Source organism: Aspergillus pseudodeflectus, assembly GCF_044049435.1.
Source record: "Aspergillus pseudodeflectus strain CBS 756.74 chromosome Unknown BJX68scaffold_28, whole genome shotgun sequence".
NCBI lineage: Eukaryota > Fungi > Ascomycota > Eurotiomycetes > Eurotiales > Aspergillaceae > Aspergillus > Aspergillus pseudodeflectus.
In genome coordinates this window covers 209,301-233,224 of record NW_027263804.1, presented here as the reverse complement: position 1 = coordinate 233,224, position 23,924 = coordinate 209,301, and the positions used below count along the sequence as shown (strand labels likewise).

The 23,924-nt window shown below is 50.9% G+C and overlaps 11 protein-coding genes across 11 annotated transcripts; 3 read left to right on the top strand and 8 right to left on the bottom strand.

Moving 5' to 3' along the window:
* Nucleotides 1–52: 52 nt before the first annotated feature.
* On the top strand, nt 53–1,777 carry BJX68DRAFT_239491 (NEDD8-activating protein UBA3). The gene is made up of 6 exons (XM_071040549.1): nt 53–221; nt 272–373; nt 424–429; nt 480–559; nt 611–907; nt 957–1,777. Exons 1-6 carry the CDS (start codon nt 202–204, stop codon nt 1,706–1,708), a joined length of 1,257 nt encoding a protein of 418 aa, XP_070897846.1. The 5' UTR covers nt 53–201; the 3' UTR covers nt 1,709–1,777.
* Nucleotides 1,778–1,831: 54 nt separating this feature from the next.
* On the bottom strand, nt 1,832–3,221 carry BJX68DRAFT_109092 (DNA-directed RNA polymerase core subunit RPC40). Its single transcript, XM_071035885.1, has 3 exons — nt 3,133–3,221; nt 2,980–3,084; nt 1,832–2,927 (listed from the first exon to the last, which is right to left on the bottom strand). Exons 1-3 carry the CDS (start codon nt 3,175–3,177, stop codon nt 1,956–1,958), a joined length of 1,122 nt encoding a protein of 373 aa, XP_070897845.1. The 5' UTR covers nt 3,178–3,221; the 3' UTR covers nt 1,832–1,955.
* A 365-nt stretch (nt 3,222–3,586) lies between these two features.
* Nucleotides 3,587–5,136, top strand: BJX68DRAFT_256052 (NADH-quinone oxidoreductase subunit D; the record flags this gene model as incomplete). The annotated part of the gene is made up of 3 exons (XM_071043137.1): nt 3,587–4,255; nt 4,321–5,041; nt 5,099–5,136. 3 exons carry the CDS (start codon nt 3,587–3,589, stop codon nt 5,134–5,136), a joined length of 1,428 nt encoding a protein of 475 aa, XP_070897844.1.
* Nucleotides 5,137–5,896: 760 nt separating this feature from the next.
* Nucleotides 5,897–6,711, bottom strand: BJX68DRAFT_268056 (ubiquitin-conjugating enzyme E2; the record flags this gene model as incomplete). The annotated part of the gene is made up of 4 exons (XM_071045982.1): nt 5,897–6,189; nt 6,311–6,461; nt 6,617–6,628; nt 6,685–6,711. The coding sequence occupies 4 exons, from the start codon at nt 6,709–6,711 to the stop codon at nt 5,897–5,899; spliced, it is 483 nt and encodes a 160-aa protein (XP_070897843.1).
* Nucleotides 6,712–7,436: 725 nt separating this feature from the next.
* Nucleotides 7,437–8,839, bottom strand: BJX68DRAFT_256051 (serine/threonine-protein kinase; the record flags this gene model as incomplete). Its single annotated transcript, XM_071043136.1, has 4 exons — nt 7,437–8,260; nt 8,323–8,479; nt 8,532–8,739; nt 8,796–8,839. 4 exons carry the CDS (start codon nt 8,837–8,839, stop codon nt 7,437–7,439), a joined length of 1,233 nt encoding a protein of 410 aa, XP_070897842.1.
* Nucleotides 8,840–10,538: 1,699 nt separating this feature from the next.
* On the bottom strand, nt 10,539–12,578 carry BJX68DRAFT_256050 (ATP-binding protein; the record flags this gene model as incomplete). The annotated part of the gene is made up of 4 exons (XM_071043135.1): nt 10,539–10,853; nt 10,923–11,477; nt 11,613–12,188; nt 12,231–12,578. 4 exons carry the CDS (start codon nt 12,576–12,578, stop codon nt 10,539–10,541), a joined length of 1,794 nt encoding a protein of 597 aa, XP_070897841.1.
* Nucleotides 12,579–13,077: 499 nt separating this feature from the next.
* On the bottom strand, nt 13,078–14,521 carry BJX68DRAFT_268054 (lipase family protein; the record flags this gene model as incomplete). Its single annotated transcript, XM_071045981.1, has 5 exons — nt 13,078–13,457; nt 13,504–13,738; nt 13,797–14,115; nt 14,165–14,267; nt 14,323–14,521. The coding sequence occupies 5 exons, from the start codon at nt 14,519–14,521 to the stop codon at nt 13,078–13,080; spliced, it is 1,236 nt and encodes a 411-aa protein (XP_070897840.1).
* A 304-nt stretch (nt 14,522–14,825) lies between these two features.
* On the top strand, nt 14,826–18,007 carry BJX68DRAFT_268053 (uncharacterized protein; the record flags this gene model as incomplete). Its single annotated transcript, XM_071045980.1, has 8 exons — nt 14,826–15,099; nt 15,160–15,225; nt 15,389–15,460; nt 15,510–15,615; nt 15,667–15,848; nt 15,901–16,105; nt 16,159–16,495; nt 16,562–18,007. The coding sequence occupies 8 exons, from the start codon at nt 14,826–14,828 to the stop codon at nt 18,005–18,007; spliced, it is 2,688 nt and encodes an 895-aa protein (XP_070897839.1).
* A 333-nt stretch (nt 18,008–18,340) lies between these two features.
* On the bottom strand, nt 18,341–19,945 carry BJX68DRAFT_268052 (uncharacterized protein; the record flags this gene model as incomplete). The annotated part of the gene is made up of 2 exons (XM_071045979.1): nt 18,341–19,684; nt 19,766–19,945. 2 exons carry the CDS (start codon nt 19,943–19,945, stop codon nt 18,341–18,343), a joined length of 1,524 nt encoding a protein of 507 aa, XP_070897838.1.
* A 174-nt stretch (nt 19,946–20,119) lies between these two features.
* BJX68DRAFT_108946 (translation initiation factor eIF-2B subunit family protein) lies at nt 20,120–22,281 on the bottom strand. The gene is made up of 2 exons (XM_071035884.1): nt 21,723–22,281; nt 20,120–21,659 (listed from the first exon to the last, which is right to left on the bottom strand). The coding sequence occupies exons 1-2, from the start codon at nt 21,851–21,853 to the stop codon at nt 20,201–20,203; spliced, it is 1,590 nt and encodes a 529-aa protein (XP_070897837.1). The 5' UTR covers nt 21,854–22,281; the 3' UTR covers nt 20,120–20,200.
* A 428-nt stretch (nt 22,282–22,709) lies between these two features.
* BJX68DRAFT_268050 (uncharacterized protein) lies at nt 22,710–23,162 on the bottom strand (the record flags this gene model as incomplete). The annotated part of the gene is made up of 1 exon (XM_071045978.1): nt 22,710–23,162. The coding sequence occupies one exon, from the start codon at nt 23,160–23,162 to the stop codon at nt 22,710–22,712; it is 453 nt and encodes a 150-aa protein (XP_070897836.1).
* Between the last annotated feature and the right edge of the window lie 762 nt (nt 23,163–23,924).

The following is a 23,924-nucleotide window of genomic DNA, read 5'->3' as shown; positions in this document are numbered from 1 at the left end:
GCGGGGTAGCTTCATTAAGTGGTTCCTCAGTCAACAACTGAGATGGAGGTTGCAACAATTTGGCCGTTTCTCAAAATCTTCATGTTTTCTCCAAACACAGACGACTGTATACTAGATTTGTAGACTTCTGGAAGAGAAGGCGTCTTCATAACTGGAAACGACTGTATCGTGCGACTCAGGCTATAGCAGATCTCCTACACAATGGCAACTGCGGATAGATGGTGCGGCTCTTATCTGGCGTTCCCCTCCACTACTTACTCACGACTTTTAGGACGCACCTGTACAAGGTGCTGTCGAAATCCGGACCCTTCTCCGACCCGGACTGGGTTCCCGGAGATGAGACAATAAAGTCTTTGGAGGAATCGAAGATCCTGTATGTCTCCAATTCACATGTATCTTGCGCACCGACTAATGTACGCCTAGGGTGATGTGAGTATAGGAGAGCCTTCAAGTTGAAGACCATGTCTAACGTTGGGTAGCGGAGCTGGAGGCTTGGGCTGTGAGATTCTGAAGAATCTTGCTCTTTCGGGGTTCAAGGACATTCATGTTATTGACATGGGTGAGACTCTCTCCATAATGTGGTGATGTCCACGGTGTCTAACCCTGACAGACACGATTGATATTTCCAACTTGAACCGGCAGTTCCTGTTCCGCCAGTCTGACATTGGCAAGCCCAAAGCAGAGGTTGCCGCTGCGTTTGTCGAGAAACGAGTGAAAGGAGTGAATATCACACCTTATGTTGGCAAGATCCAAGATAAGGATGAAGATTATTACATGCAGTTCAAGATTGTTGTTTGCGGGCTTGATAGCATCGAAGCCCGGAGATGGATCAATTCTACGTTGGTGGGCATGGTCGATATGGACAACCCGGAAAGCTTGAAGCCATTAATTGATGGCGGAACTGAAGGTAAGCATGCTCACAGGTTTTAAACAACAGAGGTCTAAACAATGTGTAGGATTCAAGGGCCAAGCGCGCGTTATCCTTCCTAGTCTCACATCATGCATTGAATGCCAGCTGGACATGCACGCTCCCAGACCTGCTGTTCCCCTCTGCACAATCGCCACTATCCCTCGCCAGCCACAGCATTGCATTGAGTGGGCGCATCAGATTGCCTGGCAGGACAAGCGCAAGGACGACGCATTCGACAGCGATGACATGGAGCACATCGGCTGGGTCTACAATGCGGCACTGGAACGATCCAAGGAGTTTAACATCCCCGGAGTTACCTTCCAGATGACCCAAGGCGTTGTCAAGAATATTATCCCTGCCATTGCCTCCACAAACGCTGTCATCGCCGCCGCTACAACCTCCGAAGCGCTGAAGATCGCAACTTCCTGCAACCCATTCCTTGAAAACTACATGATGTATGCCGGAGAGGAAGGCGTTTACACCTATACCTTTGAAGCGGAGAAGAAGTCGGATTGCCCTGTCTGTGGAAACCTCGCCCGCAAGTTGACTGTAAATGGGGATTTCACTCTGGAGGAATTCATTGAGATGCTTGGCGAGCGACCAGAGGCACAGCTGAAGCAACCCAGCCTGAGAACTGAGGAGAAGACTCTTTACCAGCGCTTCCCACCCCAGCTGGAGGAACAGACTCGGGCTAATCTGAAGTTGAAGCTCCGGGATCTTCTCACGAGTGGACAGGAGGTCGCCGTCAGCGACCCTGCGTATACGATTGATTTCCGATTCCAGTTGGTATTTGCTTGAGCCGATCTATTTGAAGATACAGTGGCGTTACGACGAAAGAATGATGATTATGACTAGATATCAAAAAGATTTCTAAACCAGCCTTTTCTGTCTCTCAAATCCTGATCCAGACTCCTAGTCATGTAAAGAAAGGTATTCGCCCACTTTTCTCTCGTAAAGGTACATACAAGCTGCAAGAACAAGAATCCAACGCCGGGGTAATGCATAACAAAAACGTGCTGGCTGACAAAAGAAAATGCGCCGCGCTTTATCGCATGAGGTCCGTCAGGCCTCTCTTCCACCGGCCGCATTTCAGCTTAAGCACCTTGACGCTTTCGAGGAAGAGAACGTCACTGTCAAACTGCCCTGTGCTCTCGATGTTGAAGATGAAGTGATCGCGCAGCCGGCCCAGCTTGACTTTGCCCTGGAACTCCTCGTGTCTCAAACATTCTCTGCTGACAGTATCGTTGAAGGGATCGCTAACTACTGCCTTGAGCTCGCCAGAATGTCCCTTGTATTCAGAGTTTTGCCGCTCGTCCTCAGCAGTGATGGGCTCAAGAGCGATGACACCCTTGGGGAAGCACTTCGCAAATTTCTTCGCATCCTCGCCAATGATCGGGCGCAGGATCTTGATGTCCGGCATCAACCGGTAGCTCGCGGTCGCTACAGGCGAAAACTTGGCGTGATCCGCTCCGATACCCTTAAGACAGTGCATTTCCATTTCGATCTTCTGGCCCGGGCGCAGCTTAGCAACAAGGATATCGGGATTGACCGGTTGGATAGCGCCGTCTCCGGTGAAAAATTGCTCCTGACGTCCGACGGGGTGGAAAACAATATCCTTAGCATAGACATGGGCGTTTTTGTAGAGCTTGCGGGGATCCTGCTCGTCGCGGGACGCATTCGGGTTCTTGGTACATTCAATGTCTAGGCGCAGCACAACGGTATTGAAATCCGACAAGTTGCTACCGCTCTCAGGGTCGTCATCGGTTGGCTTTTTATACCAGCGCATCCAGTTGAGACCCTCGACTGAACCCTTGAGGGGAATAAGACCCAGACGCTGCGCAAGAACCTCGTCTTGAATCACGGAAGTATTGTTGTGAACGTAGACTGTCTCGATAGCAAGGGTTGGGACTTCGGCCATTACAATTCGCCGAAATGCGTTCGCGATAGAGGCGTCGAGACCGATGAGGGAGAAGGAAGATTCAAACTGCTTGTTTTGGTGGAATTCGACCCGGAAGCCCTGAGATCGCAATTAATGGCTAAGATATCAATTTGACAAAGACAGGACATACCTCTCGGAACTTTTCGAGGGACCATGCGTGCGACTCGCCTGGCCAGTGACCTGGGAAATCTGTGGAGGGAATATTGGAGACCGTCTCGGCATTGATGTCGACGATCTAACCCATGTTAGAACCAAGTCTTTTCAAAGATTGAAGATGACATACCCTTCTGCGCTCAAGCTCTTCATGCGACGGGACGAGGGGCGCCATGCTGGGTGTTTAGATAATTGAATGCCTCAACTGGAGACTGTGACGGACGATCGAAAAAGTTCTTGAGAGGAACCGGCAGTATTTTTTGCGGGCGCGAGGCGGAGAGACTTGGTCAATATAATGAGACTCACTAGCAGTAGAGTTGTTCAGCTCCAGGAAGTTATGCAGAATATTTGCTGCGGTGGCCCTAGGCTGGGTGTGGAATAGACGAATATGGAGACCAACCACAGGCGGCGTGATGACCACAAGCTACTCTCTCACGTGACCGGCCAAATTGCACTCGTCGCAACCTCCCGAGCGTCGCTCCGAAGCGAACCCTTCCGACGAAGACGAAGCTCTCCCATCCATTGCGTCCGGACTGAGGACCGTCAGCCCCTCTCCCTCAGCATCCCTTCCCACAGTCTCCCGAATGGCTGCCTCATTTGCACGCCTGGCGGGCAATGCCCCCAAAAAGCTCTGCCTTCGCCCCTCCAGCTTCGCCAGAAACACGGTTGTCCCCAGATCACGCTCAATAACGACATCCGTGCCTCGTCGAGCGGCAGAGCCTACCAGCTACCAGGCTACTCGATTGATCCCGACCGACCCGAGCTTTGCACACTTCGCCAACAAGGGTAGCGAGACCCCCGAGACTGCCGCCGGCCTCGAGTCTGAAGCCGAGGGTGTCGGCCGCAAGATCCGCCACTACACCGTCAATTTTGGTCCTCAGCATCCTGCCGCTCACGGTGTGCTCCGATTGATTCTGGAACTCAATGGAGAAGAGATTGTCCGCTCAGATCCCCACGTCGGTCTGTTGCACCGCGGTACCGAGAAGTTGATCGAATACAAGACCTATATGCAAGCCCTGCCTTACTTTGACCGTCTCGATTATGTTTCCATGATGACAAACGAGCAATGCTTCTCGCTGGCCGTCGAGAAGTTGCTGAACATCGATATCCCAGAGCGCGCCAAGTACATCCGTACGCTCTTCGGAGAAATCACCCGAGTCCTGAACCACCTCATGTCTGTTCTTTCACACGCTATGGATGTCGGTGCTTTGACGCCATTCTTGTGGGGTTTCGAAGAGCGTGAGAAGCTCATGGTACGAGGTCTTCCTGCGTATACAGCGTTACTACCGCACTCGACTAACGATGGCTGTTTCAATAGGAATTCTACGAGCGAGTATCCGGTGCCCGCCTCCACGCTGCCTATGTCCGCCCCGGTGGTGTTTCTCAGGATATCCCCCTCGGTCTCCTTGACGATATCTACCAATGGGCCACCCAGTTCGGTGACCGTATCGACGAAACCGAGGAACTCCTCACCGACAACCGTATTTGGAAGGCCAGAACCCAGGGCGTTGGTGTCGTCAGCGCCGCCGATGCGCTGAACATGAGTTTCACTGGTGTCATGCTCCGTGGTTCCGGTGTCCCATGGGATATCCGCAAGTCTCAGCCGTACGACGCTTATGACAAGGTCGAGTTCGATGTGCCTGTCGGTGTCAACGGTGACTGCTACGATCGTTACCTCTGCCGTATGGAGGAGTTCCGCCAGTCTCTCCGCATCATCCACCAGTGCCTGAACCAGATGCCCGCGGGTCCCGTGCGCGTTGAGGACTACAAGATCATGCCTCCTCCCCGTGCCGCCATGAAGGAGAACATGGAGGCTCTTATCCACCACTTCCTGCTCTTCACCAAGGGTTACGCTGTTCCCCCTGGCGAGACATACTCCGCAATTGAGGCTCCTAAGGGTGAGATGGGGGTGTTCCTTGTCAGTGACGGTAGCGAGCGGCCCTACCGCTGCAAGATCCGTGCCCCGGGTTTCGCCCACTTGGGTGGATTCGACCAGATCTCGCGTGGTCACCTTCTGGCAGATGCTGTCGCTATTATTGGTGAGTCACACAGGCGCTATATTTACCATGAGCCCTGACTAACCTTTTCTTTCTCAGGTACAATGGATCTCGTGTTCGGTGAAGTCGATCGGTAAAATATCAGATTTCCACTCTTCTGTACAAAATGCAATCCAGTCAGAAATAAGCAAATGAATCAAAAACATCTAGAAATTCAGCGACGATGACACTGCCGCCTGGCTGACCCTGGGTGCGTTTGTGTGTTTTTGCCCTCGTTTCAGTTGCGAGGGCTAGAGCTGGATATGTTATAGAAAGTGTGCTACTGTGTGTGGGAGATTTCTGGGGCCGAGTACCTGTCTGTCTGTACCAGTTCATTATAATGGCGTTTCTTTATTTTTCCTATGTTTACTACCGTGGTCCGATCTACACCTCTATCCATCATTTTTCCTTACCTAAACTTGTGTATAGTGTCGCAAATCTCTGATCCGATAGCTGTATGCTTGGTATATCCTGGGTAAACGTAACATAGATTCTCCGTATAGAAAAGACGGGCGCAATGGCCAGAATAGGACGGCAAATGTACGACATGCACACTAATATGACTGCAAGGAGAAGAAATGGCCATTCTCCCGAAATATATGCAAATAAAGGATGCAAGCGAGGTGGAAAGAAGTTCACATCACCCCCTAACTCCATGGCTACCCTAGTAAGAGCGAACCCAAATTACCTGCAAAACAACGCAACTCTAGCGCCAAACCCATGCACGCCTAAGAAAGCCAATAATCCCACTATCAGTCCTTCACTTGACGTTTATAATAATATAGCCCGACTCACGAGCCCCGGAAGAAAAGAGAAGAGAACAGAGGTCCAATCCTTCTGCCTGGCTACCTGTCTGCACTACACATTATCATCATCGTAGAGGAAATTTATATCCCGCGGTCTCCGCCGGTTGTATGTGACAAAGTCGCTATCTCCCGGCGGCCGCTCGTTCTTGTGATTTGCCGTCAGCATGCTCTGGATGCTCATGCAGATGCTCTCGACTTTTTGCACGGGCGACCAGCCGGCGGAGCCGAGGAGGTCGAGGCAGATGATTCCGTTGCTGTAGATGTGCGGGTGGATGGGGATGGGGCGTTTGGAATTCGGAGCGGACTCTGTGGCTTGGACTTCAATAAATTGGACTTCGGGAGGTTCTATACAGGCGCGAAAAGAAGAGAAATGCGTATATTAGCTTCGGGACGATCTTATGATTTGCGCTCCCTGCCTCTGGAAAGAGCGGGGAAGGAAAAAGGGTATGGTATGGCAAGTATGTACCGATTGGATATCTTGACCCGAATGTGAACTTCAGTCTGTATGTCTCGCCCCGGTAGAGTGGGTTGTCGTCTAGAACTTCAATATCCATTTGCCATTCTTCGAGGTTCTCGGCCTTGAAGATCGAGATTCCGGGTGGGAGGTGTTCTTGCATCTGCAATTCTTGTGAGTGTCAATTTAGGAATTAAGCGTGCGGGATCTCGCAAAGTGGAAGGAAAGGCTCATGAAGGGAGGGAGAATATGCGCTTGTATAGGATCGGTGGAGAGTCGGTGAGCGGGGAGGAGGACAGATAAAAAAAACAGTCGTACCTTAATGAGCTCCTATTCGCAGCCAGTCAGTAGCTGATGCTTCTTGTAGCTGCGGGGAGAAGAGTTACCTTGCTCAGTCGCTTGCTTGCGAACATGATGTAGGGCGCCTCTTAGAGGCCTAGGAGACCCTCCGCGTGTGCGCGCTGGCTTGGTAAGGAGCGAACTTTGCGCGTTTGCTGGAAAAAAGACGTTGGCTGAGGCGGCGCAGGTCTGGAGTGTATGACGTCTAGAAAAAGTGCGGGGCGATCGGCAGCGGAGAGTAAAGGCTTTTGATGTCTGCCGGGATGATATATGACAGGTAACTGAAAGGGGTCTTGAAATAAAGAGTCTATGATTTGAAGCTGCGAGATCAAGCAGAAAGAAAAAGGAGAGGGGTGAGAGACCAGAGTGAGGCTGTGAGCTGTGCCCAAGGAAAGCCTGGAGGGAGGAGGAAAGAAAGGTACCTCAACCGATTTGATCAGGTCATTGGGACCCATCACCTGATTGGCTCAGAAGTCCTACAGCCCGCCACGTGATAGCTATAGTACACATAGTAATCGGTCATAGCATGCGCAATTAGTTCGTTTCAGTTGGGATTACATATGGGTTTGGTCAAGATGAAGTCTCGATATCTTGCGTATATAAAGCGAATATGTGGTACGACTGGAAAGAGCAGTAGACACCAAGACGGAAGAAATCCAAACAAATGCTCGCCATTCGAAATAATACGGGGAATCACTTGAACAGAAGCCACAGAATGTTCATCTGATGGTCCAGGTTCCGAGAACAAACCAAACAAGTCATTGAGCTTGGATCCAAATCAATGCCGCTCAAAACTCTCTCATGACTGGGTCCTCTCGCGGGCCTGGCGCTCGACCTTTTCTCGCTCCTCATTCTCCTTCATTTCGCGGACCTTGGCGAGAACGACCTCTCTGAAGATGGCGCCGCGCGCAATCTTACTCAGACTCCGCTTCTTGGTGCCACCAGACTCACCTTCAGCGTCTGTTGCAGCGGGAACATTTCCGCCTTCTTTTGTTGAGAGAGCTGGGAACGGGGACAAGGCGGGTTTGCCAGAGGCACCCGTATCTGCTTGCACATCTACAACGCTGGGGATATCCTCATCATCTTCCTGCATCTTAAGTGCCTCAATACGGTTCGCGAGCTTAATAATCTCGATACCCCTCTTGAGGCGAGAGCGAGCAATGTAAGCACGGATTTCGGGCAGCAAGTCGCGGTCGCTGGCGGATTCTCCCTTGAGCCAAGGATGTTTCAGGGCTTCCTCAGAAGTAGGTCGTTGTGCGGGGTTGACTTGGAGCAGGCTGAGGATAAAGTCCTTGGCATCCTTTGAGACATCGCGCCAGTAGCGCTCGTGGAAAATAACGCGACCAGAGCGGCACTCTTCAATAAGGTCGGTGAGGTTCTCGGAGCGGAAGGGAGAGTAACCGCATAGAAGGGTGTAAGTGATGACACCGAGAGACCAGATATCGACTGCCTTTCCGTGGCCTTGCTTGAGCATAACTTCGGGCGCGGCGTAGCCGAATGAACCAGCCATGCTAGTCAGAACCTCTGCAGGGTTGTCCAACATCTTAGCGATACCGAAATCTGCAAGGACTAGCTGCGAGTCGATGTCAGGTGTGAGGTAGAGCAGGTTCTCAGGTTTCAGGTCTATTCCAGTAGGGCATGAGTTAGTCGTTTGGTGTGATGCAGTGGATGAGAAAGAGACGCACCTCGATGGACGATATTACGCTGGTGCAGATAATTCACAGCTTCAAAGACCTGGCGGATTGTCTGAGACGCATCCTTTTCTGTGAACTTGCCGTATTCGCAGATCCTGTCGAACAACTCTCCACCGGTGGCTAGTTGGGTGACGATATAAAATTTATCCTATGGTGTGATTAGACCAGGTTGTTGAGAGATATATGGTGAGGAAGCGTACCTTGGACTCAAACCAATCGACGAAGTGAACGATGTGAGGGTGGTTCATCTTCTGCAGCACCTCCAGCTCATCATAGACCATGCGCTCGTTACCCCGAACGTTTCGCTTCAGAATAATCTTGACCGCGACCTTTCCTGAAGAGCAGTCCGCTTCACGAACAATGCCGTATGTTCCAGCACCGAGGGTTCTCCCGAATCGGTAAAGAGCTCTGGAGGGAAAAGGCGTTAGATTTAGGACACAACAGAGTAGAGGGACCGGCCGTACTTCTTTTCATAGCTCTCGGGCTGCCCCGAGAGCTTATTGAGCATATTTGCGACTATCATTGAGGTATCACGTATTAGCGACTCTGCTGGAACCAGAATATATGACCAAAGAGATGTGAAAAGACGAGCGACCGAGCCAATCGTGATAAGATGGAAGAGAAACATGACTGAACGCTGAAAAGCGCACGATATTGTTCTCATAAATATACGTGGATGTAGGTACCGCAATGAGGCTGATTGCGGCTGAGTGCTTGCTGGGTCCCAGGATTCAGACTCGTGCGAGAATAATGTGTGGGACAAGGCTGCTTGGAGGAGCTGGCCGCATTGGAAAGGCATCCGGTGACCGACGGCGGCAAAATCCAAAGGCGAAAAGAGCCAATCTCATACTTACAACTCATTTTTGGTTGTGTTGCAGTGTGCTGGGGCAGATTTGCGTGGAGATGAAGGACGAGGTTGCTATGGCGGGGTCCAACCGGCGGACTGAAAGGCTCACGAACAACCCCGCACGTAAGGACGGAGGAGATAAGATCGAGGAAGGGAGATAGTTTGACCGGGCGTAGAGTTGGTATCAACTGGAAAAAAGAATCGAAGAGTCAATATGGAAATTCGACAAGGTCTGACGGTCAAGAGCGACTGCGCTGGCAGGTCAGGGGAAGCGGGGAACTTCTCGTGATAGCAGCGGGGATTGCGACGCCCTCAGCGCAGCGCATCCAGACAGAGAAAGGGATTGCTCTTCGACGGATGATAGGTACTCACCGATTCTGCCTTCCAGAAGCAGTCTCCAAACGGGCGTGCAGAGAAGGGAGGAAAAGGGAGGAGGAGCAGCAGAATGATGTATAACAGTTGGTGCCTGAGAGCTGAAGGTGGGCAAGGTCAAGAAAGTCTGGGCCGTCCATTTTTAGCTTCAGCACAGCCACTGGCGCGCGACCGCAATCTAACAACAGCCTTGCGGAGGGGACGCTAATCCTCAATTCTCACTTCTGTGGGTCAAGCGCGTTTCATAACCAATTCCAGCCTGGTTCAGAAAGCTTCCCTTCTTTTTTTAAGCTCGATTTCAAGTGCTGTTGGGCGTCTTCGCAAGGCGGACGCGACTGATTCGATTCTCCGCGCTCAGCCCTGTCGGACAAAACCACGAGTGGTACTAATCACCTTGAAACTCCGCTGTTACATTCGTTAGGGGTAAAGGAAATCGGACAGAAGACAAGGATGTTTTTTGGATCAGGAAGTATCCTGGGAAAAGGGAGAAGAGCTCTTGAACCCTTTTAGATTACCGGGAAGCATTTAAACCGATATAGCCGTCGAGTAAAAAAAGAATTTGATAGCTGCATTATAGCATTGTGGCTAGTGCGAGCCTTGAGCATCGTCAGATCATTCTTTGATTTCCAACTTTGCCTATTATTGGCTGATTCTCTACCTCAAATGGAGTGCAGCCCTATGTAACACACGCGGACATAGCTGATCATCTCAACCAAACCGAGTCACGTCAACCCCAAAATCCGGGGCCCTTTCAAGCATCATCGGAGGTCAATATGCCACTTTAAAGTCTGAGGGCAAGAAAGCTGCAATGAGACACTTGATATTGAGGCTGTATGAGTAGTACTATGGCAAGATATATCCTCTTGAATACAACTGTATGACAAACTTCTTCGGAAAAAGTCTTGAATCCAGAAGACCCAACCCCTCCCAATGCTATCTAAGCCAAAATTTCCTGACCAAATGCCACAGGAATGAACTTGGCATCAAATCAGCCCAGCCCTGACCCCCTCAGCCTCAAAACCGTCTGGACCAAATCATACCCAAGTTTTCTATCCTGCTCACTAGCCAACAGATACGCAGTCTTGACCACATTCTTGATCTGTCTCCCATTGAGTGTAATTGCCGCCAACGAGTCAAGTTGATCGCTTGAGAAAGACTCGACGTCGATGCCACTGAGGAACTGGGCCCAGATCTGTCGTCTAGCTGCGATGTTTAGCTCGGCGTATTCAATCGCGACGTGGATGCGGGATTCGAAAGCGGGATCGAGGTTTTCGGCGCGGTTGCTGGTGAGGAAGAGGAGGCCCTATTAAGGTATCTATGTTAGCTTTCAAGGGTTGTATCTTTGGGGCGAAGGAGGGAGAGCGAAAATTACCTCATAGTATTCGAGCAACCTCAAAAAGATCGAGACGAGCTCATTGCGATGCAAGTCAGAACTACTGCGCTCCTCCATAAACACATCCGTCTCATCGAGAAGAACTGCGCCCCACTTGGGAACGATAGAGAGAATATCTTTGAGCTTACTCTCGAGTATGTGGGCTTGTGTTCCAAGGTCTCCTGCGCTGAGCACGTAAAGGGGAACTTTCAGAACCTCTGCCACGCTCTCTGCGGTCAGAGTCTTCCCAACTCCAGGCGGGCCACTGAGAAGCATGATGATACCAAGGCCCTTGCCCTGCACAACGTCGTCGAAGGCTTTGCGCTTTTTGGATTGCGCATTTGCAAAGGCGAGGATCAGCTGTTTCAGATCCTGCTGGACGTGAGGAAGGACCAAGGAATCAAATGCCTTCGAGTTCCAGACAATGTCCTTTACACCGTCGAGGTAGAACTCCAGCCATTGCTTGTTGCTGAGGGAGTAGCCACGAACAATGGGGGTGGCGATGAGGTGCTGCTCGTCAGTAAGTGTATCAGATATGGTAGAAGGTAACGGAGTCTGTTCGTTGAGCGCCCTTCTGTTACTGCCGTACAAGCGGTTACTGTGGGCTGCGCGCAGTTGCATGTCATCACCATAGGGATCGTCCTGATAACCGGAATAGGTCACAGTGTTCGAAGCGAAAATGGGCGCTACGTCCGGGTTGAACGTGCTATATGCCTCAGTTTCGATGACGATGCGGCCTTTGACGTTGAACTTTGTCTCCTTTTCATAGTAGTAGCCGTTGGCGACACATTCGTATTGCTTGTATTGATAGCCCTTGTGCTGCCCCGACAGTGCTCCACGAGCAATCAGCTCTTCGCGAATCGTAGCGTGATCACTATGGTATTTCAACGGAAGTACCGATAGCGAAGTCATAGGAGTGGTTCCTTCAAAGGCAGGGATTGAGAAGCTGTTTTCCATGAAGCCAAATGCTTTGCCGTCATAGTCAATGTATTTTTCCGTGATGACGAAGCTTCTACTGCGAGTATCATGGAAACCCTTCTGGAAGACGAAAGCGCGCTGACGGCCACCAATGACACTGTAGATTGGCTCGTCTGGCTCAAAGATAGCGTAGAGCAGGTTGTAGGTAATGACGCCGTTGGCAATGAGGTCGTTCTTCTGGGAGATCACATCACGAAGCTCTTCTTCCAGAACGGTATACAACAGGTCGACGTGGGCTTTGGTTGCCTCATCCAGCCCGTCAGCGTCCTTCGCATCGGTAAACTGTTTCTAACGATGGATAAAGGGCCTGAAATTGGCGTGGAACTCGACGCGTGCAAGAGCTAGCGTGAGGCCTGGATATCCCTTGAAAACATCGGCTAGGAACTTCTTGAGCGGCTCGCTCTGCACGATGATCGAATGGCTCTCGAGGCTCTTGGTTCCATTGTAACACTTGGCGTTTCGCACGACAAGCGCACACTGAGGGGATTCTGGATCTTCTGCTGGGTCCTCAGCGTAGTCTGGCAATTGCTTGGTCCATGACGTGAGACCGACCGCGTCAGGTCTAGTCTGGTAGATGTTGTGCGCTTTGCAGATGGAACCTGATGGGGCGAATGGGCCAGAGGACTTGTTGGACTCCTTAGGCGTTTTTAGGAGACTGGAGAACTGCGAAACGGGCATTGAGGCGAGTCCACCGGTATTGATAACTTCGGACAGCGTCTGATTTAGGTCCATGGCTGTGGTGGGTAGAGACCTAGAGTTTGAAAAAAAAAATCAGGAAGAGAGATTATTAAATGCCAGAAAGGTTACAAACGACTGGAAAGAGTTGTTTGTTGTCGAAGATGAGAAGGTCTGGGGGGAGAGAGTCGGAAAGGTTTGCAGATGGGGCAGTAACACAACATCAGCGCCCCGCACTGAAGACTGCCTCAGTTTTTAAGCCTCAGCAGAGCCTTGCACCTTCACTGGTGTTGTGTGGGTACATTAGGCAGACACCTGTCAAGTATCTAGGTAGCCTTGCTGACTATTGAAAGGTGACGGTTGAGAGCCTTTCACCTTTGCTCTTTTTGGAATGTTCGCAACTCGGCTGTTGGATAATACGATTTGGACTAAACTCTATCACAGCTGTTATTGTCCTCGATCATCAAAGACTGCGCATTTTGTCTACTGGACTGTTCCGGCCCTATTGCAACATTCCCAGCTTCCAAAGGTACATGTCCATCTTGTGAGCCCTTGGGTTTCCAAAAATGGTAGTCTCCAGAACTCTCTTGGTTTTCCTTTGCTCAACATCGTCTGCCACGGCACCGAAGCCTTGATTGCCATCTTTCATGAACAAGACCGTCCCTGCGTTGTCTAGCAACATTTGGGGTAGGTCCCAATGCAAAGCGACTGTAGGTTCCGGGCATAGATAAACCATCAGGAGCGATTCAATATAGTCTTTGTCTATACGCGGAACCGGGTCTCCTTCGTTGATGATAGAAAGAAATGTCGAATTTTCGCTGTGCAATGCTGGATTGCTCACTGGAGGCGATCCGAAGACAATGCAGCTGACTGAAGTGAATTCTGCCAAGGTGTCAATACCTAGTATTTGGAAGGGTTGGCGACTGACTTGAATTGAGATCAACCAAAGCGGAAGAGTTCTTTGACATCATGTGTGCATATAGCAATGAAGCAACGGCTCCGCCAGCTGAATGTCCAGTGAAGAGAAGTTGAATGTCTCTGTCGAAGCTTCCGGTCTCGAATTTAGAGGAAATGGATAGTATGGCCTCGGAGACTTTCCCGACCATTGCCTTTGCGCATTCAAGAAAGCCGCCATGGACTTGGTATTTGCGATCTTCAGAATCCTGCACATTCAGCAAGTGTTCACTCACTCAAGGGCTGCAATAAATATTGAACACCTACCACAAAGCCTTCACCTTCTGTACCATTGCCAATGTCATCAAAATTGATGGTCCAGTCTCGCCTCTTGGAGGTTGACCCTCTTATCGCGACGACAAGCAATAGGGAGGATGGCTCTGTGTGAGTAGAGATCATTTGGACCCGAGTTGCCTTGACTGTTCCGTCGCGGAACGAAGCGTCAATCTCTTCGATATGTTGTGTGGGCTGATAATCAGAGACCTCTTCCAACCGAGCGATGTGCCCTATAGGAGCTGTATCCGAAGCATAAACAGATTTTGCGCTCCAAGCTGCCACCTTGACCAGGCTTAAGTTCTCGTTACTCCTGAGCATGTCAGCGGAAGTCGATCACGGCTTACCTGAGATGCACTTACATTGCGTATGATACCACGCTATCAGGTAAAGATCCGTTGGTGTACTTCTTAACTTTCTCTATCTGACGGCTCATGGAAATAAGATCGAGATCGACCGCATCCCCTACAGGGAATGCGCATCAGCCTCTCAGCCTTTGGCTCAAAATCGCTGCTCTTACCTGTAAGGTCGACTCGCTCGAGGTAATCATCCAGTCGAGCCGATAGCTCTCGGAGATTGCGAGACGTCGCAGCTGAGTGCGTGGATTGTGACACATTGGCAACGGAGGCAGACGATTCCGCGGATATTTGTGCTGTAGTGCGCGAGGTTTTACTCCGCGTGAACGAACCTGCAAGTTTTTGAACGATGGATTTCCTCATTCTCTACGCTGGCGAGTAACCGCGACAGTGCAATCGGTTTCAGGCTGTTCGACCAGAGCAGACACGGGCAAAGACCGGAATCTCGAAGGCATTGAGAAGGAAGAACAATGAGGGAGGCCGAGAAAACACATTATAAGCCGCTTGCTGGTTTGGTCAGACTTGAGGAATGGGGACGGTCGTAGCGAGTCGCTTGAAATATCCCGAGTAGAAACGAGGGGAAAGGAGTGCGGCTGACTCGTGCCGTTAGCATTCGCAGATATAAGCCTTGCCCAGGGCCTGGAATTCCCCAAACCAACCGACCATTATGGCTTCGAGCATCTTCGACGACTTGCAGTCGCCAGTTTCATATGATGCCGACTTCGACAGAGGATGGCGCCAGATCTCGGAGAAAGGCGACGACCCTGTAAACCGCCTCTATGAGTTGCTGCGACGGGTATACTGGGACGCCGTGCAAGACGAGATGGCAAACGCAATCCTAGCCTTTGACGATTATAAAACCTTTGGTCCAAAAGGACTGCCGAAGTTGGACGAGGGAGAGTTGGAGAGCGAGTATCTGCGGGAGTTGATTGACCTGTGGGGTGCGCGCCTTCTTGCTGTCCTTCTTTACCACGAGAACACCCTTTCTGACAATTTCTGAGACCCTCTCGAGCTTCCAGAAGATATCAAAGACAGTGTCTGTCAGAGTGTATCCGACAACGTCAAAGGTGAGTAGCTCGTGGCAGAAATGTTGCAGTTGGCATCTTTCTCACGAGTAACAGAACGGCAAAACGTCCCACAGGACGACTTGATCGCTCGCTCGCTGCTCCAAGCATGCGGCAAGATCCCATCCTCATCGTACTCCGTTCAGTATACTGACCGCATGATAAGGATTCGCCGATTACGACTATGTCCAGGAGTACCGACGGCCAACATTCCCTTCTTTAGGAGCCGCGCCACAAGGTACGCGCAACCTATACAATTTTATCAAGTCCCATGCTAAGTTACTTAGTGGACCGGCGCTTCCCAGGGATTTACGAAGCCATCCAGTGTTCAGAATGCCGCGCGTGTATCCGCTCATTTCACTTCTATCAATGCAAGAAAGGCTGCAGCGACTAGTAGGTCTCAATAATTGAGTGTGAGAAAAGAACCGATATCTGACTCGCTAGCCCCGTCCATCGGAGTTATATAAAAACGGTACCAGAAAAGTCAATGGAAGACCTCGGCCATATCTACTTTAACTGCGTGGGACTAGTACCTTATCGGTTGTGCTGCAACTGTATGGAGACATCCACCCATTTGAGGGATCATCTCAAGGTTACATACCGATTCAAGAGGGCGGGCGAGCAAGGTACATGCTGCATGGACTTTGCTACTGTTCGCCATTACTGACTGATTCTTAGACCATTATACATTCAGCCAGGAGTTAGACGCCCTCGAAGATCACAACAGAGGACAGAGTCTTATGTCTTTTGGCAATGCATTCCTCGACCATATCACCGCTGGTGGCTTGCGACGGCCGATGAATGCTCGACGTTTATTTCCCGCAGGCAATGCGCATTGTGCTTTGATGTTTGGGCCGCTGCTGATTGAAAATGGAATGACAATGTAAGGGTAAATCGATTGCCTTATTCACCCTATGTGGGCGCTAATACATACAGTCATCCTGGCGGTGCACTGATATCAACTCGATCACTACCAACTTTGGGCCGTCATTTACCCCGTGATATCTTGGAGTATCTGCGCCCAGAAAATTATAGGACAATCCAGGGCTGCGACGTATTTTGCTCACAAGTATATTCGGTATCCCCAAAGCGCCAGGTTTATGAGGCCATGAAGAAAGCTAGAGAGCGCCGGTTCCTCTGTTCGCGGAAGCAGCTGTCTGGTGGTCTATTTACCGACTACAACTCAAGCCCACAGTGGAAGGCTGGGGAGGCCTTGGTCATTGACCAATTCTTGAGAGCGGCAGAAGTATGGCGAACCGAGAAGTCGCCAATGGTGCATGACGAGATGAATAGGGCAACTTTACGGGATCGCGCAAAACAGCTTACTAACGTAATGCAGTCATGTTTCGACGATGTAGTGAATCCCTCCTTATATTTGCTCGCCTCGAAGCTCGGTAAGACGCAGAAACTAGCCTACAGCCGGATGAGCAACAACTGTCAAGATTTTTGCAATGGTCTTTTAAACTACGACAGCTACTACCATCCCGTATTTAGCACCATGTACCCGTTCATCCCAGTATCGCTATCACTGGATGTCGAGCGAGAGCCTGATGAGCGATGTCTTAGCTACCTCCAAAGCTTTGTGAAACCGTTGCAGTACCCCATCCCCGGATTCCGGAGCCAGCGAGCTATGATAGGCTCTGCTGTGACTATGTACTCTAGCTACGCTCAGAACGATGCCGATCTCATTGATCACGTTCATAGCGTACGGTTTGGACGCGACCGAGAGAATGGTTACTCTCTCGGGTTTAGTTTCTCAAAACCACTGGGAGGAGACCCGTATCTTCTCAAGGATGAAGAAATGAGCTGCTCAGACCGGTTTGCAGCTGCCCATTTACCAGGAAGCTCTGGTGGTAAACGATGCACACTGGCAGATCATGTACTAGACTGCCCTGTGGACAACCTGTCGATTCTACAGACCCATCTGCACCGGAACGCCAAATACTACATTGACGAGAACGAAGACTTCCTGACCGACCTCGGACCAACAGCATGGATCATGAACAGACTTCAGATCCTTCGTCGGCTGAATCTATTGAACGACTTTATGGCTGAAATAGCAAGCCACTTTCAAGAACTCTGTAGACTCGTCCTACCAAGTGACACCCTAAACGTCAAGTCTTTGCAGAAGATCTGGCGGCCAGGTGGCACGATATTCTCTCGTGCATTCCACATGGACAAGCGAGATGGAAACAAGTTGTACTATGCACCCGACATCGACTTTGGTGAAGGCGAAATGGACAACTGGAGGGCAATCAGGTTTCTGACGTTTGGGACCACATTTGCTCAGACGCACCGACAGGTCATGGGAGGAGACGAGCTGTTCATGACACGACTCAAGACAATGAAGTCCCTCATCGTATCTCGACTAGCGGGGAAGCAAGAAACCTGGTCGCCCTGGAAGATGTGTACGTGCAGCGAGTGCAAGATCAACACCCTATCGTTCATGTGCCGCCGGCTGGATTACAATGCAATCGATAACCACGAAGCGCTCCAGCGAGGAGAGACGCCTGTTGTTAGGTTAGGGCATCCGGATTACGTCTCTAGTAGAGAACTTCTGGGATTAGTGAATAATCGGGAGTACTGGAAGGATGTTATCGAACCTCAAAGGCCTTCTTATGATTATCAAGAAGAGTGTGCGGCGAATTCGGGTAGGGAATGGATTTCGACGTACCTTCTCTGCTTGAGGATTATCTATGGAGCAGAGATTGCGGATCCGGAACTGCTGCGATGGCGCTTGGAGGGGTATGGTAAGTTGGAACGCGGAGAGCGGGCTACTGAGTAATACCTACTGTAACGCTTAATATTTTCATCTTTGGGTCATCGAAATTTCGAATATGATATATGACAATATACGTTGATCGAAGGGATCCCTGTCCAGACAACGCAACTCAAAAGTACCCGAGGTATTGTATTATGCCTCTTGACTCCAACATTCCAGAAGCGTTTGAAAGAGGCAATCAATCTCAAACAAGCATCACCGACGCTTCCCAAGCGAGCAAGAACCACCAATCATCACAAAAGGCACCAGGTAAAGCCTGAACTCGCCTAAAACAGACAGATTCGAACCCCGTAGTTCTCCTGTCAGCCAACATTCCTCATGAACCAACACACGGCTTCAAGCATCAAGATAAAGCTCATTCAAAACCGCCCCACAAAAGGACTGGTAGTACTCTGTCCCTTTCCATCCACGCGTGGGATTCTTCAACCCAATCGTTTCCCACCCCTCAGCTCGGAGCCGAGCGATCCGATCTTGGACGCTTTCGTGACCATGGCGGACAGCAGATGACGAGCTCGAGACTTCAGGTGTAGACCTGTTCTTCAAAAGCAAGGCTGAAGGACTCTCACTCGGGCTTTGCTCATTACACGGAGAAGAGAGACCTTCCGAGCTGCCCACCGCATGCCCATGTTTCACGGGGCTGAACGACCAGAATGAAACGGAGCGCCGAAGACCACGGTTGCGGCGTAACATCGCACGAGAATGCTGAAGAGCTGCGGTGGATTTAAGTGCCTTGTTAAGGGAGGCGATGCTTGATGTAATCTGGGTGTTGAGGAAAGTGAGTGTTGAGCTGTGTCTCTGCGCAGATGAGGCAGTATCACTAGGTGGAGCTGGTGGAGTCGGTAGCGGTCTTGAGGTGGGATTTAAACCTGGAAAGCTATAGCCGTAGGAGGACCTTTTCTTCAGTGACTTGTTGGTCTCCGGGTCCACGCCGAGCTTTATGGGAAGCGGGATGGGAGGTGGACGACTGCTCCTCTTGACTCGATCTCGGGCTTTATCCTTTGAAGCTCCGTTTCTGTTCTCGGTATCGAGTGACGGTAATACTAGCGGTCGAGGCTGGGCGGCCGACTTGCGAACATATAGAGGCGAGGGCATGAGACGCGGCTCGTTCTCGGGGGAGTCGGAGCCGGAGAGCAGTGGTTTGCCATCACCGACGCTATCACCGAAGTTATTCACTTTTCCACTGTAATTAGGGTTATCGGAGTCAGAGTCAGAAAGAAACGGATCATCCTCGGGACAACCGAGCGTCTTGTCGATGATATCCGTTATACTGCTGACGATACTCTCCGTCGGCGACGTAGATCTCGAGGCTGCAGAAGATAGTGGAGAAGGCGAGGGCGAAAGAGAAGCGATCCCTGTAGAGGTAAATGAGACAGAGAATGATTCGATCTCCGCTTGCAGTTTGAACGCGTCCTGTGCCATTGAGTTATCCTCGCGGATTTCCTCGGAGGGGTTAATCTTTGCCTCGGACCCTAGGATACCAGGCTTAGTGTCCTTTCCAACGGATAATTTCTCGAGGACTGTTATATCATCCCGCAAAACACCAAGGCACGTAACAAAGCAATCCAGTGCCGACTGAAGTAGCGGTATCTTGTTCCTCGAGTAATCGTGCGCGTATCTCCCCATCGCCTCGTAGCATATTGCAGTGTAAAAGTAGAGGAAGATCTTATGAACCGGGTGAATCTAGAATATACAGCATAGTTAGAACTGCCATTGAACTCCAATTTGATAGTGAGATAGGAGGCTCCAATCAGCGAGACGTACCGGTTCCCTGGCAGAGGAAAAGATAGATGACGAACGGGCGACGCATCGTTTATACTGCCGTTGCATGTACAACAGCTTTATTTCCTGGAGGGTCTGTTTCCACTGTACAAGCGAGGAAGGGTTTCCTGTAAGAGGACTGGTTGTCTCGAAGATCGAGGTTTTGGCGGCTATAGAGGCCATGGTTTGTGGGTCATGGTGGGTGTTGACAGTGGTGTTTGATGCGACGAATGGCTAAAAACTTTTGACGGGAAGAAGTGACACGTAGGCAGACGCGTCGAGCGTCATGGCAACAAACACGGTCGTGGGTCGTGTATTGTGCTCGTTGAGAAGATTATCTAGACTGGGTGAGATATGATCGTCTGACAGGGGAGTGTGACGGATGACATTTCTACCTAGCCACCAAGGGAGAAGACACTATAGGAAACCAGAGGTCAACTAATACCGAACAGGTATGCTATCAAAGTACCATCGTGCAAGCTCATCCTGCTGATTTGCCTTTTCATGGATCCGTGTATCGCTAAGGACACCTTCGCCGCTGACGAAAGCGTCTATAAAAGAGAGAGGTATCCACTCGAAGTAAACATTCCTCACTGTCACCGTAGAACCTGACTCCTGACCGGAGCTCGAAGCAGCCTCAACGTGCCCGACATCCTTGACTCCATCAGCCTTCCATGTCCGAAGGACCTCCCTCGGATCATTGTCTTCATGCTTCTCGTCATCTATGATACCACTCTCCCCATTCACCTTTTCAAGCTCGCTGAGGACAACAATCTTCGCAGATGAGGTGACGTGTTTGGCAGCAAGAACTAGAGGAAGGGATCCTGTTTTGTTGCTGACACCTTTTGCTTTAGAAATCCGATCTGCACCGAGGAGAACAATATCAGCGCCCTTTACGGCGATGGCGGCGGCGGCATCCGTGAAGAGGCTGACGTCTAGTCTGTCCGTCGAGTCCTTGAACTGCTCGCGGAATTTTGAGAGTATAGACGACGCAAAGTTGACTCCCTCAAATAGCGGACGAGACTCGAGGATGTGCAGCTCCAGCGTCGAGATATCCAGCGAAGCAAAGGCTTCTATAATGCTATCGCGAATCGTCGAGCTGGCTGATAAAGTGACGATAGTAAGCTTTTCCCTCTGCCTTCCCTCAAAAAGGATATTCGACCGCACATAAGACGCAAATGTATCCTTAACTAAACCCGCGCGGCCCTTTCGGCCTGTAAGATGATGGTCGATGATCGTAATCATACGCTCGAAAGTGTCTTCCGGATATGAATCCATCCGCCGGATCTCATCCATCTCCTCCAGAATCGCAAGCAGAGCATTCAGCGTAGCCGCACCCATACTTTCCCGGCCGTTCTTGACAAGATGCCACGCCGCCATCCGTGCATCGTCCCACCACTTTGCCTCAAATATGTAGTCCTTCGTTTGGGTGACATAGTCCCGGAATATCTCCAGCGCAATGGTAGTCAGCTCATGCGATCCGCTCGAGTGGTCATTGTGCAACTTCTCCAACCCGGAGGCGAAGGCCTTCCCGGCCGCATCACTCAGTTCGCCCTCGAACCAGACCCTGCGCAGGCTTTCTCTGAGGTGTGGGACGTATTCATCCCCGGAGCTAGCGTTGTTGACCACCGTTGTAGGGTCGTACCAGTTCCATCCTTCGTGCTCCCAGTCTGTCTGTATGGCTTTCTCAGCTCCCTCCGCAAGACGAAAAGCGAATGGATGAATCGTCCATTCTCGACCGACGGACTCGTCAGAAAATGTGAATGACTTCCCTGATCGCCACAAGGAGAGGTTTGAAGAGGTGAGTTTCGTCTCTTCGGAGAGTTCGCGCCATGCCGCTGTGGGAGGGTCTGGATCGGTCCGGCTGATCGACCCGGAGATTGGAGCGATCCGATGTCTAAAATTTCACTATTTCAGCGTTCGCTGTAGCAAACCAAAACGCAAATCGAAGAAGACTTACTGGTATGTGCTAACTTTGGCACTCCTTCTAAAGAGAGCGACCTGTGGCTTTTCCAACGGGCCGTTGGGAAAATGGAAGATGAACGACGAGACTACAGCTCGTTTCTGGAGATTCTGGGTTTGTCCAGCCATAGTCACCTTGTAGGTAGCTTCGAGACAATGGAGGGCCAGTTCACGGCATATCGGCGACTAGCTCCTGAGGTTGTCGGGTCATATGAGTGAGATTTGATATCAGTCCATGTCCCGCAAGAATGACGTAACCACTTGCTCCTGGTAGCCTCAAACAGCCGCTTGTATCGCTTTTTGCGGAGTCATCTCCCTCGGTGTTCTCAAGCTGTAGAGGCGCTTTCATGGTTTGGATGGCCACGTTCAGGCTCTGTTGCCAACAGTATGTCTTAGAGACGAGCGGAATTTTTGCGTGCAGCTGCAGCTGAACGGTACTTTGAATTTGGATTGAGCACATGCCTCAGTGACTCTGACATTGCTAGTAGATCAGGTTAATTCCCCGTGTCACACAGGGTGCTCTTCAGTGCTCTAACAGGCGTTGCGCTCGGACACCGAATCCCCGCCTTTCTTGGGAGGTTGAGCGTTGCCAAGCAGAGACGCTTTCGACACTCAAGTGGGCTTTGATGCTAGCGGCCGAAAAGAGAAAATGAAAATGCGAATTGACGCCGCTTGGGCATCGTCTAGTCCTGTATGCGGTCCCCGGACTGCGGAAGCCTCGGTCCAAAATCCGACTACGCCGCGAGAAACAGGCCTATGACTGCGCTGAGAAAGTGCGTGAAAGGGTATCGCGGCAGTAAAGAAACCAACAGCAAGCTCGGATAGAGATAGATTCAGGAATCAAAAATTCAAGACTGATAAGAATAGCCAAGAGGTACTCCGGAAAATATCAAGACTCCAACAACGAGTGAAACGCCAGTTTCATCCAATTGTCATCCACCGTCTGCTTATCAATCTTTTTGTTCTCATGTATCGCTCATCGCATCTATGGCGCCACCAAATCGCGGGGCGGAGCAGCAGGCAAATCTTTCGACTTCCTCGCTCGTTTCATCGTAACGCGCAGAGGCTCAACGTAGAAGCACAAGATCTGCTGGTCCAAGCAGTGAGCGCACCGCGGTGTCTGACGATCACACTGCACCCCCCACGCCTGGCACGCGCGACATGGGAACGGATTCTCGTGACGGTCGTGCTCGTGTTGGTATGATGCATCCGATCGGATCCCCACATCGGACGACAAAAGCTGCCTTGGCACCCCTGTCGCGCTAGTTTCAACGGGTGGGCCTGGGCGGCCAGCGCGAGAGGGCCAAAGCCATTTCGAAAACCAAGATGTTGGACAGGGATCGGAGAGCGCGGTCTCTTGAGTGAGCTTGTAGTTCGCCGTCATGGACGGTTCGAGGGACGTCGTCTGAACGGTTTGCGCCGCCATCGTGGTGGTCATGGTGTTTGTGTGCATTTCTGCTCGTGACCGAGGTTGAAATCAAAATTTGTCACATTGCCATTTTGTCATTTTGCTGAAGAGCACGACTTTCAGAGCAGCGACGACTTACCTTTTATATGGTCTTCCCTTGGGTCCAGGTGACGACAATCCTGTCAGCCAACCCCTTGCAGGACTCAGGTCGACAACACTTCGGCAGAGGGCAAAAGAAAAGCTGCCTCATTCCCAAATCAAGGAACGCACGTAGCACTGTGTTACCGTGGCTTCCTGGCTCCGTGCTGTGTCACATATGTCGAAATGACCCGGTCTGACAGAGAGCAGAGACTCGGTGTATATGAGGGGGGAAAAAGAAGGGGCCATGGGAAGGCGACGGCCGTGGAATGCCAACACACGACACACCCACAGACGCACACTCACACGCGCACTTGGCCGGTTCAGAGTCAGAAAAGGTCCTTTGAAAACTCACAGCCAGCTCATCATTACCTCTCGGAAACATGCAGACATGCGAGGACAGCTACGTCAAAGCAAACTCTGATGCGCAGCTGCCACTCTCCATGGCTTGCTTCCTTTTTCCCTGGCTTCCCATTTGCCAGTCAGGAATGGGGAGCAATCCCCGAAAGCAAGAATCAAAGCCATCTGTCAAACAAGGCGTGGCAGAAGTACCAGTCTTGCTATAGGCTGGGAACTGTCGCCGGAGTCCATCAAGTCCACAAAATCGGGCCAAAACCCCGCGTTGGACACATTCGCGATGTCGGCTGCCCGGAA

What these genes read in the sequence shown, in the direction of transcription:
- BJX68DRAFT_239491 (XM_071040549.1), top strand. Translation starts at nt 202, where the DNA reads ATGGCAACTGCGGATAGATG. An exon ending in ATGGCAACTGCGGATAGATG is followed by an intron (nt 222 to 271) that starts GTGCGGCTCTTA and finishes CACGACTTTTAG; the next exon opens with GACGCACCTGTACAAGGTGC. An exon ending in CATTCATGTTATTGACATGG is followed by an intron (nt 560 to 610) that starts GTGAGACTCTCT and finishes TAACCCTGACAG; the next exon opens with ACACGATTGATATTTCCAAC.
- BJX68DRAFT_108946 (XM_071035884.1), bottom strand. Translation starts at nt 21,853, where the DNA reads ATGGCTGGACAAACCCAGAATCTCCAGAAACGAGCTGTAGTCTCGTCG. An exon ending in GCCAAAGTTAGCACATACCA is followed by an intron (nt 21,660 to 21,722) that starts GTAAGTCTTCTT and finishes GTGAAATTTTAG; the next exon opens with ACATCGGATCGCTCCAATCT.
- BJX68DRAFT_109092 (XM_071035885.1), bottom strand. Translation starts at nt 3,177, where the DNA reads ATGGCGCCCCTCGTCCCGTCGCATGAAGAGCTTGAGCGCAGAAGG. An exon ending in AAGAGCTTGAGCGCAGAAGG is followed by an intron (nt 3,085 to 3,132) that starts GTATGTCATCTT and finishes AACATGGGTTAG; the next exon opens with ATCGTCGACATCAATGCCGA. An exon ending in CCCTCGAAAAGTTCCGAGAG is followed by an intron (nt 2,928 to 2,979) that starts GTATGTCCTGTC and finishes TTGCGATCTCAG; the next exon opens with GGCTTCCGGGTCGAATTCCA.